Raw genomic sequence first — 12,588 nt, forward strand, 5'->3', positions numbered from 1 at the left:
CGATCAATCGCTGTCCCAGAAAACCGAGACCAGGCAACAGTCGATCCCTAGGTCGGCCGCCACGTCTAATTTTTTTGCGGTCGCGTGCAATAGCGTCAGATAAACTTGCCGAGTGCAGCGGTCAGGTTTATCGGAGCTATTGTGAGTGCTCTTATAAAATTAACGTAATACTATAAAAGTAAAACTCACATTTACTAACTTTTTATTCCAAATTTTCTTTAACAAGTCAAACAATTCCTTAAAATCCGCCGAAGTCATTGTATATCATCTATTGGGGAGCAAGGGGAATACTTAGTATCGATTTATTTTATTATCTTATGAATGTCCCCTCGTAGCAAAGCTCATCTTTGGTTCCCTTCAAGGGTTAATTACTATTAAGTGACGTTTGATTTTATGGACGAGGCAAATAAAAGTGATAAAAGTCAAAGAAGGATTAGCTTATTTGCGTCATTTAGTGTTTTTTAAGATTAAATAATGATTGTGTATAGTAAATTTGAAAATTATGACTAGAATGCTTTTGTTTCCAGTTGTGCAAAAAATTAAGATTTTCATTCTACATAACCGTCAGGATTGAATTCGATTTTACAATCAGATGCATGTAAACACAAAAGCTATATTATTATATAGGTTTGCTTTTTTAATCCAAAATCAGTCAAGCATTCCCATTGTCCAAATTAAACAAATTTTCATACACAACCAATCTTTTACTTGATCGAAATGTAGAATAAAGTAATACTAATATATAAATTTATAAAATACTCAAAATATACACCCTTTGCAGGCTTATGCAAGTATACAACAAGCAAACATGGTTATGAGCTTTTCAGCGCACACCTACTCTATATTAGCGCCTGCAGGGACTGATATATTCACAATTTTTGTGAAGCTCACATTAGACATTATCAGAAGCCGAAGCCCTAGGAAGCTTCGATGCGCGCTCCGGCATCGGATTATCGGACAATGCTCTCTTTGCACTCATCTGCAGCTACAAATCATGAGATAGATTAATATGACTTGAGGATTTTCAGTTGGTATGAGGGAAAACGTTATGATAGGTGCTAACCTTCTCTTCGGTCTGTTGATAGAAGTGCCTCAGAAGAATATTTTTCGCCTCTGGGACTATAACTGAGATATCAGAAAAGTAAACGCGTGAAACTTGGTCAAGACCATCAAGCAAGATCTCTTGTGACAATCCAACTCACACAATGATTTTCACATCAGAGAATACGATGATTATAGATGTGATATAGGCAAAATGATTTCGGTTTCAGGGTTTAGTTATGTTGTAGATGCTATTTATCATTATCAATTCTCGTTTGTCATTGATCAGATTTTCACATATATTCCAATAATCCAACGTCTTTCTCTTCATTGAGATGCATATGAAGTTAATGCTGAAAACCATATTTCTAACTGTAGCAGATGAGCATGTTTCATCAAACTGATAATGAGCAGAGAAACGTTGATGGAGAATAAATTAAACGAAGAAATAGAGCTTATGTTACCCTGATCAGGTGGAGAGAGGGTGCGGTCATGAGTAGGATTATAGGTAACAGGTGTCATTTTCTGAAAGATACCAAGCGATACAGCGTCAGGATGTGAAACAGCAGTCAGCAACCATTATGTTCTTATCAAAACTTGCAACAAACAAAAGATGAATCCATATAGATCTCCAAATATAACAACTACAAAACAAATGTTCTCTCATTCCTGATAGATCAGTATAGTTTTTGAAATAAATCTAGAATCAAATTAGCTAATGAGGTAGGCAGGTCCACTAGAACTCACGTGTTTAAGATTCAGTGTTTTAGTGGTAACAATAGGTATTACTCCGTACATTATTGTTCATTAACGCAGATAACGACAAAAATGCTAAGGCCTAAGGGAGTGCAACTGTACAAAGGCTTTTCATTTTGTGAAGGTAACCACTCCATAATTTCCTATCTTTTATTGCTGTCCACTACTTAAAGTTTAATTGCTTCAAGCATCGTGACATGTATCTGTTTTTCTACTCATAATAGGCGATAAAGTCCTTTAATTGTTTCAAGCATCTTGAGTCTTGACATGCATATATCTGTTGGTCCGATATGTATGGCATCACATAAGCAAACACAAGAATCTCAGAAAAGTAGGAACAGCATAAGAGTGGTGGCAAAGCACAAGGCACAATGTGCTTGCATTTACTCTCTTAATATGACAAAGAGGCAACTCCGGCATTTTATAAATGACAGAAACATCATTTATGGAGCCTAACAAGCCAGCTATTGTTTTTCTCCTTCGTGCCAACGGAATTATTTTTAGAATTCCATCATTGAATTCTTTAGTTAGAGGGATGTAGATACCAATAAAGGTGAAGGCGTTTAACATATCAATTAAGTCTGGAGCAACCATTTGCTCACAAATGAAGTGCAATGCAGCAACAGGGCTTTGTAAACTCCGTTACATCCAAAACTAGACGTGTTAATTGTACACGTGTCATTCCCCTTATATAGATACGGCTACTGATACTCGTTACACAACAAAATATAGTACTATCCCTTACAGAGCCACAGAGATTCAATACATAACACCCTAAAACACAACCAACTGCTTCAAATAAACAGAGAAAATCACTGAGTGGAGTTCAAATTTCGCCTGAAATTTTCATAACAATCTAATGGCTATAAGTAAAAGGAAATGTAAGGAACAACCTTAGCTGATTACCATTCACTAATTATAGTTATAATTTTAAAAATTTGAAAATCAATTCTCTTCTACCACATAAAACACAATCCCTATTTCGAGAAAGCACAACTTCCCATCCCATCTTAATCCATGAATTTCTCCCACAACTGATTATTCCTAAAGCATTGTCATTGAGCCCTAATATAAAATCACACAAAATCCCCAACCAAACTTTCTACTTCTAACGAATGGGGTGACTTGAAAAGGCCAGATCTCGGAAGAGTTGTTCAAAGAGGGAAATGGGCGTGCAGAAACGCAATAAAAATGCAAGCTTGATGGAGAAATAGAGTGCATACCGATGGGTTGGAGGGATCATTGGACTTGAACTGGCTGAAGTTGTGAGGGTCGAGAGAGGGCCAGCTTCCGAGCATTGAATCATCAGCAGAATTATCAATGAGAATTGGAAATTTGGAAGAAAGGGAATTAGGCAACACTAGAGGGCGATCGAGCTGACATCAACATAACAAAAGCACACCAATTCATCCTATTTATTTTCCAAGCGTTTGGATTGTGAAAATGCAGATACCTCTTCTTGTAATAAGGATTTTAATGATTTTGCTTTTATTAAGTTAATAATTAACGTAATAGCAGTCGTAATAATTTGGTTGCTTTTTTTATGTAAAGATCGTGATGTTTGAATTAAATCATCATCAATATAAGAATTAAATTAAACACTGAACTTAAAAAATAGTCAATACACTATGCGTTTATCTCGCCAATGAACCCTGGACTTTTAAAATATTCCCAGACAACCCTGGACTAAGCGTTTATCTTAAAAATATTCATTTTTTACTGTTTCGTGACGAAAATACCATTTTGGGAGTTTGAAAAATTTGGTCTTTTTACATTTCAAATCTGATATTATTTTAGTAATGTACTAAATCTGGTATTATTTCATAATTATCATTCTTCTTCCCTTTTGTCATCCTTCACTTGTTTCTTTGTTTCAATTTATTTTAATTATTTTATCCGTATAAATCACGATGTATGCTCAAAATGAAGTATACTAGTGTAATAAAAAATAAAGTTATTTTAGTAAGTCAAAGTTATTTTAAATATCACCAAAATATATCTCTTTATTATTTTTTCAAATTTTATTGAAATGGTCATAATTTAACTTACGGAATGTTGTTAGAATCCAATTTTGATAATTTTATTATTACCAATGCCACTAGTGGCTTGTGAGTTGTGACCCTTACAATAATTCATTTTTGAAAATTTTAAAAAATTAAATATTAGTATAAAATATTCAATTTTATATATAGAGATAGTCAATACTTTTTTCTGTCTGCAATAATTGTTTATGAAACCTTTTAAAAAGAGTTTCAATATCATATTTTGAAAATTTCTCGCTTGCAAGATTGATTCTTTCCTTTTAACCATCAGATTCTGAATTGAAATGGAATACTACTATTATATAGACTCTAGAGTATTTGATGTTGACTATTTAACAATATTCCTTAAATTTGGAATATTTTTTTCAATGATATATTATCAGAATTTTAAATATTAACAATATCTTGATTATATAGGACATGATGATTGCCGATTCTATCTATAAAATGATCAATTTTCATGTATATATATATATATAGAGGAGTGAACTACATAAATAATACCTAATCTTTCACTTTCGCATGCAAATGGTACCTGATCTTTATTTTATACAGTATCATTTTTGGTACCCGGTACGCCCCAAACCTAACCGCCAATTCATTATCTTCCTGGCTATTCCAACATCTCGTTCCTTCGCACACTAGAAAACACAGGGCGGCAGAGGGCGGCCATTTGGAGGGGGTGGCTCACAGGGATAAAAATAGTTTGTTTTAAAAGAATCAATAATATTCCCTATTTTTTTGCCATGACTACGGTGACTCAAAGTCTCAAACTCATGCCCTATTAACTAAAAGAGTTATCTAATCAAATAAATTGCACTCCATCATAAAATAAATAGATAAATCAATAAGTTTAAGATTAAGATCTAAAGTCTAAACAAACTTTTTTTAAACAGTACTCACATATAAGACACGGATGAAAATATTTTACTGTGCAGAAATTAGGAAAACAAGCATCAGTCTAGCAATTTTCCGTTAAATTTGAGCATGTTAGTTAGTGCACAAGAAAACCTCCACAGCCACATCCAGCAAACTTCATCGCATACTAAATGTTGCTCCATATATGTAAATAATATTTAGAGAATTAGAGGGGAGGTTTCAAACACACAACCTACCCTTATGTCAAAGTCAGTGCATCTTTGTTGAGCCACTGGGCAAAATGTCTGTCCCTGCCGGTCTTCCAGAAGGAGCTGCAGAGGTCGAGTTTGGAGCACGTGAACCCTGAGCATTTCCACCACCCATAAAGGCTGGTAAAGTTGACCGGATGTTTGGAAGAGCCATGGGATTTGAGATTGGTCGGGCTTGAGCTTGCTGAGTGGGCTGTATGATGTACTGGTTCATGGCATCCTCATAAGCCTGCCCTAATAATGCTCCACGCATCCGGCCAGGAGGTCGCCAATTTGGATCTACAGAATCTTGAATAGTTGTGACTGGCTGTGGTGGAGGTATAGCCCTGTCGCTGACCCTTTGATCAGCTATCGGAGTAGGGATATTATGCGAACTGGAGTTCGAAGGGACAGCTCGTGATGCACCAACAGACATCTGTGCAGTTCTATTTGCGGTTGAACGCCATTGAGCTTGTTGGGTGCTATTACTAGCTACACCTGTTCTAGGCACATTAAGATGTTGGGTGCTAGCTACTCCTGCATGGCTCTGGTGACGCATTACATTGGTTGAAGGTTGCACGGATGGCTGGAGCGTAGATGAAAAGTTACTCATTGATCGAGGAATCCTGAAATTTGTCGGCTGACTAAAACTTTGGTGTTCATTTGAAACTGTATACATATTGGGCACCTGATTCGGGTCCAGGAAACCAGTATTCTGCGGAGATGATTGAGCAAAGGGGAACGGACGATTTTGCTGCCAAAAGTTCAAGAAAGGATATTGAGAATCTGATCAGAGTATAGGGGCAGAGACATTACATATGACAATAAAACATGAAACATAGACAGGCAAGGAAGCACAGAGATATAGTGAATGGCAGAAAACAAAAATGAAAGGGGAAAAGTTCATATATTTAAGAATCAAAACTTTGTTGAACTAGAACAAATACTACCTGTGTGCTGGGATACTGGGGCAATGTAGATGAATATGAGCCTGGTGGCACCTGATGTGAACTGGCATGATTTGATGTCAAGTTAGATGTAGCAAGTGAGGCTTGTGAAGCTGCAGAAAGACCATTTGGTGTTAAGGGGCTGCTCGCTGCATTTGCCGAAGAACTCCGTTGCAGGATGGGAGTAGAAGATATGGCAGGAAGACCCTGAACTGCACTAGCCGTTCTAGTTATATGCCGGTTTACTGCTGAGGGCCTACCATAGTCGCTAATAACAGGGGAGTTCCCAAGTTGATACTGCTGATATTGGGGCATAGGAGTTCCAATCTGTGGTGCAGAAGTTGTAGCAACAGCATTATGATGGAAAGCCCCAACATTGGCTAGATTTGAAGTGGATGCAGAGGGACTGACAGTCTGTGCATTTGATCGAACATCTAATGTACCCTGACCAAAACTTGACCTATGCACCCCAGACCAGAAGTCGTCACTCTCAGTGTGGGTCCTGCTTTGATTGGCATCATTTGCGCTGGCCAGATGAGGGTTGATTGATGTAGAATGAGCATTAGCCATTGAAAAATGTTTTCTGTCTTCACTTCCAGAAGCATCAAAAACATCCATCGGGTCATCAGTCAGAGTAAGATCTAGTATTTCTTCAGGTTGTGGAGACTCGTCCCGTCCTGTATTTAAGGTTTTATCCTCTGATTTCTCTGTTGTTTCTTCACTCCCCACCGCAGCATTCCATGACCCATCTGAGGAGACAATTATGTCGGAGACATTGGGTCTGACCTCTTTCAAAATCTGAGAAGTCAAAATCAAATTCACACATCAGAACCTTTGATGTATAGGTGAGCATGTGCCTATCTATCTCTTTAGAAGCTGGAGTGTATAAATAATCGTGTTATATTCTACTAGCTATAAAGATGATAAGAGTAATTTGCATATTTCCAAGTTGTAGCAAACCCCAACATAAACGACGAGAGGTACTCGCCTTAACCATTTTTTGATCAATGCGTATATCAGAGAAGCACACATGCTGATTACAATGGGGGCAGCGCCATGACGGCCTTCTTGAGTTCATGTCCACATAGTTGTCAAAATCAAAACACTGCAGACAAAACAAAAAGTATGTCAGTGGTAAAGTTCAAGAACAAAAATTTAGCCTTAAGAAAGTTTGCCAAAAACATCATGCTCGAAAATCACACTAGTATTATTTCTAGAGTCCTCAGGGCTTCAACTTTGTGCTATTACCTGAATATGCTTGCATGAAATCCCTTTTACTGGAATTTTAATACGTGCAAAGCTGTTCGGATCAAGAATGGGGATAAACAAATTAGCAGGACATCAAGGTCAATAAAAAGTTTTCATGTGAATGAATGATGACAAAACAAAATTCAGATTTAGTTCAGTTCATATAAGGAGGGTGTAAAGTAACCTCAAGTCTGGCGATAGACATGAAAGAACTGAGTCATAATAAGTACTCCCTCCATCCCAAGATAAGCGAGTCATATCCTCTTCGGGATGTCCCACTATAAGTGAGTCATTTCCCTTTTTAGGAAAAAATTATCTCATTTACTTTATTCTCCACCTACTTTATTCTCTCTTTACTTCTCTACTTCTCTCTCTCATACCTTACTATCTTTATTTTAACTCTTTAAATATCAATTCCTATATTCCGTACCCAAAGAAGAGCTTCGCTTATATTGGGACAGAGGGAGTACTCTACTATATAGCAATTTATATGGTTGTCGATTAACTCGGTTTCGTCTTGTAACAGATGAGTCATCTTTTGCATCCAAATCATTATCATGCAGCATAAATAGAGAATGTAAATAATGAAAGTTTCTTATGGTACAAAATTAAATCAGAGTTTAACAGTAAATTACATAATCCTCGCTGAGGAAAGATATGATGAACAGTTACCTAATAGGACAATTCAGTGATATCCGTGATGACCCTTCAATTACCTCAGAATCTACATAGAGCAAAAAGGAAACCAAAATAAAAGGAAAAGAAGATTTAGAAAACATTTGACTCTAGAATAACCTTTTATATACAATGTTTTTATCAAGCTATAGTTTGGTAAGAGGCAAAAAAATGAATATTCTCCAATTCAGGAGATTTATTGAATGGGCACCTGCATCCACAGTTGCAGGAGCATACTGCTCGCAGTCCTGGAGAGTGTTACTATCAAGGTTTGGCACTTCACTCATGAATGCAACTATTATTATATAATTTCCTTCAGAATCACAAATTTCCAAGTAAGCAGCTTTCAAAACAGTCGACATCAAACCCAAAATATCAGAAAAGGGGACATGAGTCAAGGATACCATTAAATTCACCCACAGCTTGAAGCAGATTAGATCCATACTTTAGCAAAGGTGTCACAACTGTTGGAACTTGAGGGCCTGTATCCTAAGTGCCAATAAAATGTTAAAAGTCAAATTTAAACCATTAGCAAAGGCAAAGTGACATCTATTGTAAGTAATTATTTTTGCAACAAACCACAAAAAGATTAGTCCTCCTTTCCACTCCCTTTCCGTTCAAGAGAAAGCTGCAGAATGAGAAAACAACAAAAGAGGAAGTGGTGTGAACTGACCTAAAAGAAAGAAAAGATATCCCAATTTTTAGTCAGTTTTTGAAAATGAATAACTTACTTTACTTTGGCGGGAGTAACAAGGCAGGAAGGTGTGTCAATATTATCCGTTTGGACGACTAACAACCTCTGCAGGTAAAAACAAATATTAGATTTACAAGACCACAACATGAAGAGGTCCTATCCACACCTATCATTTCATGAGTTAGTAAAGTAAATTGAAATCATAGACATTAAAAACTAATATCAATTTCCTCACATAAGTTATCAGCTCATATGAGACATGGATAAATTGTGGAAAGGATTAAAGGAAAACCTAGTGTTCCCAAGAGCTGCTAGTTACCAGACATATTCATTTCATGATACAGGATGACAATCATGAAGGGCATCATCATAGGCAGTAAACTAGTTTCAAATGTGCCAAGTCAAATTGCATCATTACCCATTTCACAAACTGTAGCAAGAATCAATCTATGCATTCATGCTAATAAATTTATGATTGAACATGGTCATATTTACTGTAGCAAGAGTGACACCATTTTTTTCTGTTTCTTCAGCCAAATGAAATTATTGGATGCTTTATCATACAAATGACTTGTAAGAATGGGGGAAAATGAGCAAGCACATGATCCACCAAACACCATTTTCCAGTAAGAATGGGGGAAAATGAGCAACAAGATGGTAGCAGGTTAGGGTCCAGCAACCCAGTAACCAGGAATCAACCTATTTACTTGTTACCTAGGTACTCCATGTATGTCTGTCTGTTCTTCACCATTTAAATGATCCATATAAAACTTTAAGAAATAAGTTCTTTGAATTCTTGCCGTTCTACTGACGTTTAAACCTATACTTCATTCTACTTGGGGAAAGAAGTAATAACATATGACGAACTAAATATAACAACATCAAATGATTAGCTGGTACCAACGGCCAACACAACACTCAAAGTTAATTGCAGGTGTTGCTACACTAGGTACCCCATTGTCATCGACTGGAGTAAAAGATCCTAACTAATTCAACAAATTATGGAATACGACGAGATACAGTAAAGAATAGCTGCAGTTGCAAAGTCAAGTATGTCCAGAGCTATTACATAAGACACTTGCTATAAGAAATTGATAACACGAGTTTATGGTTTGCAAGCTTACAATCCTATCTCCTGGGGCACACTTTCTCTTTGATATCTGGAAGTCACTGACATAAGCCTCAAATCCAGGCTACATTGAACAAAACACAACAGTTCTATCAGCATAGAAACATTACATGAGAACTTTAACAGCAGAAAGGAAGGGAAATAACAACCTTTATTTCAAGAAAAACAAATATATGACCCATTCTCAATCTTGGATAGAATCTGCAGACATGTTTACAACCCAACTCTGTTAGTTGCAAGGAAGGAACATGACTCAAAATAATGTAGAGAGGATTGCTGCTATAAAGGGAGAATGGAAAACCAAGATGCAAGGACTGTGTATCGGAACATTGTATAGGATAATAGGAATACTTAAATTTTCTCATCCGAACAAAGTGAAAATTCAGAAACGTTAGATATCATGCTCTTATCTAATCTAAAAAAAAACTATAGAAGAAAAAAGTTCAACATGCAAAAGAAACTTGAACAATTTATTCGAATAAATCTTTTGAGCAGAACTAAATTATTCATGCTATTAAGGAAGGGTGATACATGAGAAAAATCCATAAACATTGAAAAATCTACAAAGCATAACTTAAGCCCGCATTTTTGTTTCGACAATGTATCCCTTCTGATTTTTTTTAATTGACACCACCATTGGGTTTACAGAAAAAAAAAATGAATTAGAAACTATCTCAAAGGAACAAAGCAAGGAAGTGATCATCTCACGTGAATCACTTAATCAAAATCTAATCAATTCGTGGTTCTTTTAAGGCTGCAGAACCAGTTACAGTTGATAGGCTACCAAATAAAAGAGAATTTTACAGCCTTAGCACATAACTGTTAGCAAATAAAAGAGAATTTTAAACCAAGTTGGAATGAAAGGAAATTCATGTTATACCTTGACATAACTGTTGAGATAACTGGGTGAGAAGGGTTGGGGTCAGCGCTGAAATCTAATGCACTGCAAAAATTTCTTGCAACCTATAGATATCATAACAATCCAAATTACATTAGAATATATTGAAATATAAGTCACATCAAATAATAACAAATATCAACAAACCTCTTTTTCCAGATTGCGGAGCTCTGCAGAGTCTTGATCAGGAAACCACCCATTCTGACAAGCACTCTATCATAAAATCGGGATCGAGACGAATAATTTCTTAATAAGTGAAGAATAGGAGATGTACATGAAACAGAAATGCTCATTTGTTTCATTTCAAAGAAGGGAAATGAACAAGTTACACTGGTGCAAAGGCTTATCACTTTTTATAAACTATTTTGGTTCATAAAAAATGAAGCATTACTGTAACAATACAACATGTCTCACCACCAGAAGTCAATACAACAAATGATGCATATGATACAAGTAATAGAACATGTAATAAATGATCCAACAATTCATAACTGAAGCAAAAAAAATAGTATGCCGTACCAAAAATTGGCTGATAGAAGAAATTACCTTAACAGAAATCATCAGAACCATAATAGCTGCTTGCGTTGTGGCATCATTTTTAATTTGGCCCATCTAACAACATAATTTTTCAGACTTAATGAGAAAAACGATTTATATCATCACTTAATGGAATATATGAAGAAAAAAAAATCCAAAATATCCTTGGACCAGCTCTACTTCATATGTACATGGACAGAACACATAATGACATATCATATATGTGTCCATTTCACAGATGGAGCTAATAGTGTAAATAGCCTATGAGATCCCTTTAGGTCCCCTTTTGAATGATCTCATCTAGTTACACTTCCAACTGAGGATACATTTCACTGAAAATATAAACAAACAATGTATAAAATCATCACCTGCTTTATAAGAGAAGGTAACGCGGATGATTTGATTGGAACATAATTGTTTGCTATGCAAAAATCAATCCCTCTGCATTGGCAAAAATATGTTACTATAAATCAACAGTATTAAACCAAAACTATCCAGCTACAAACACCCAATGGACATCCTAGAAACAAAAGGCACTGTTCTTCACATATTATTATCCAAAAGAATAAGCATTAAAGGGCAATATATCATGCCAAAACCTCTTCAGAGACACCTTCTTAATGCTCTAGCAAAATAAAATAGGTAAAATACATACAACACAGAACAGATATAAGCACATAAAAAGCAAATTCCACAGAATTAATAGAAACAATAACCTATCTCTAGGGATAGAAACACATGAAAAAAAAATCAGCTGAACAAACTCATGTTCAGAAAAAATAATCAAAAAATCAAAAGCAAAAGCAAACTAGAAAACGAAGAGGAGGAATGCCTGGACAGAGAGAGGCAGAGATTATCGAACTCTTTGTCGTTTTTGTTGTTGCTGGAAAAGTGCATGCTCAAACGATCGATTACGGCTGAAATTCGGAAGTTATTCAAATCCCGCTGTGTTAAGGCGGTGATCTGGAGGGCAGTTCCAGCGCCGATTTGGGCTTCATTCGTGTATAACCCAGTCGCCGGCGCGGCTGTTATGCCGGCCATTCTTCCAGTTAACTACTATGCGCCTCTTTCCTCAATCGGAATATTTCACTTTTACTATGTCGGCTATTTATGAGGATTTTATTTTTGAATTATAAACACAAGTCCAGGTGTAAATATCTCAAATCGCCGTGCCCAAAATTTTGGATATATTCTCTTGCGAGAAAATGGGAGTATAAAAATTAAAGTAAGCCATTCACAAATTACGAACACATAATATAAGAGAAAATCTATCCGTATAAAATGTGAGTTTTGGCCATATTTTAAATTTTTATAAGTTATGACAGAGATTGTAGGCAAGTTTGTAAATTATTTATAAAATATGTAGAAACATGACTTTGAAGCATAAGATGAACCGAAAGTGGGGTGAAAAATGAAAATCTACAATTATTTTTGGAATGAATCAACGTATATTGGATTTATTATTTCATTTAATTAGTATTTGAATTTGAATTGCCATTATTGTGTGCAAATAAT

The 12,588-nt window shown here is 35.9% G+C and overlaps 2 protein-coding genes across 6 annotated transcripts; both read right to left on the reverse strand.

Annotated features, from left to right (window-relative positions):
• Positions 1-718: 718 nt before the first annotated feature.
• LOC125212764 (DET1 complexing ubiquitin ligase) lies at positions 719-3,241 on the reverse strand. 2 transcript variants are annotated; one of them, XM_048113010.2, is made up of 4 exons: positions 3,021-3,241; positions 1,506-1,566; positions 1,064-1,125; positions 719-985 (listed from the first exon to the last, which is right to left on the reverse strand). In XM_048113010.2, exons 1-4 carry the CDS (start codon positions 3,093-3,095, stop codon positions 893-895), a joined length of 291 nt encoding a protein of 96 aa, XP_047968967.1. In that variant the 5' UTR covers positions 3,096-3,241; the 3' UTR covers positions 719-892. The 2 variants fall into 2 exon arrangements, with proteins under 2 accessions (XP_047968967.1, XP_047968969.1); XM_048113012.2 differs by having other exon boundaries at positions 719-979; positions 3,021-3,240.
• A 1,504-nt stretch (positions 3,242-4,745) lies between these two features.
• Positions 4,746-12,187, reverse strand: LOC125214025 (uncharacterized). 4 transcript variants are annotated; one of them, XM_048114864.2, is made up of 17 exons: positions 11,906-12,187; positions 11,442-11,514; positions 11,083-11,148; positions 10,684-10,749; positions 10,519-10,601; positions 9,788-9,839; positions 9,634-9,702; positions 8,547-8,614; positions 8,395-8,443; positions 8,220-8,304; positions 8,027-8,128; positions 7,813-7,885; positions 7,141-7,192; positions 6,881-6,997; positions 5,896-6,690; positions 5,634-5,699; positions 4,746-5,531 (listed from the first exon to the last, which is right to left on the reverse strand). In XM_048114864.2, exons 1-17 carry the CDS (start codon positions 12,112-12,114, stop codon positions 4,968-4,970), a joined length of 2,589 nt encoding a protein of 862 aa, XP_047970821.1. In that variant the 5' UTR covers positions 12,115-12,187; the 3' UTR covers positions 4,746-4,967. The 4 variants fall into 4 exon arrangements, with proteins under 4 accessions (XP_047970821.1, XP_047970818.1, XP_047970819.1 ...); XM_048114861.2 differs by having other exon boundaries at positions 4,746-5,699; positions 10,684-10,737; positions 11,906-12,186; XM_048114862.2 differs by having other exon boundaries at positions 4,746-5,699; positions 7,813-7,864; positions 11,906-12,186.
• Positions 12,188-12,588: the final 401 nt, after the last annotated feature.

This window comes from Salvia hispanica, chromosome 3 (assembly GCF_029641045.1).
Source record: "Salvia hispanica isolate PSC_SH4W2 chromosome 3, Shi_PSC_v1, whole genome shotgun sequence".
Lineage (NCBI taxonomy): Eukaryota > Viridiplantae > Streptophyta > Magnoliopsida > Lamiales > Lamiaceae > Salvia > Salvia hispanica.

What these genes read in the sequence shown, in the direction of transcription:
- LOC125212764 (XM_048113010.2), bottom strand. Translation starts at nt 3,095, where the DNA reads ATGCTCGGAAGCTGGCCCTCTCTCGACCCTCACAACTTCAGCCAGTTC. An exon ending in ATGATCCCTCCAACCCATCG is followed by an intron (nt 1,567 to 3,020) that starts GTATGCACTCTA and finishes GGTATCTTTCAG; the next exon opens with AAAATGACACCTGTTACCTA. An exon ending in ATCAACAGACCGAAGAGAAG is followed by an intron (nt 986 to 1,063) that starts GTTAGCACCTAT and finishes CATGATTTGTAG; the next exon opens with CTGCAGATGAGTGCAAAGAG.
- LOC125214025 (XM_048114860.2), bottom strand. Translation starts at nt 12,114, where the DNA reads ATGGCCGGCATAACAGCCGCGCCGGCGACTGGGTTATACACGAATGAA. An exon ending in GTGCCCCAGGAGATAGGATT is followed by an intron (nt 8,615 to 9,633) that starts GTAAGCTTGCAA and finishes TTTTACCTGCAG; the next exon opens with AGGTTGTTAGTCGTCCAAAC. An exon ending in GGAGGACTAATCTTTTTGTG is followed by an intron (nt 8,305 to 8,394) that starts GTTTGTTGCAAA and finishes ATTGGCACTTAG; the next exon opens with GATACAGGCCCTCAAGTTCC.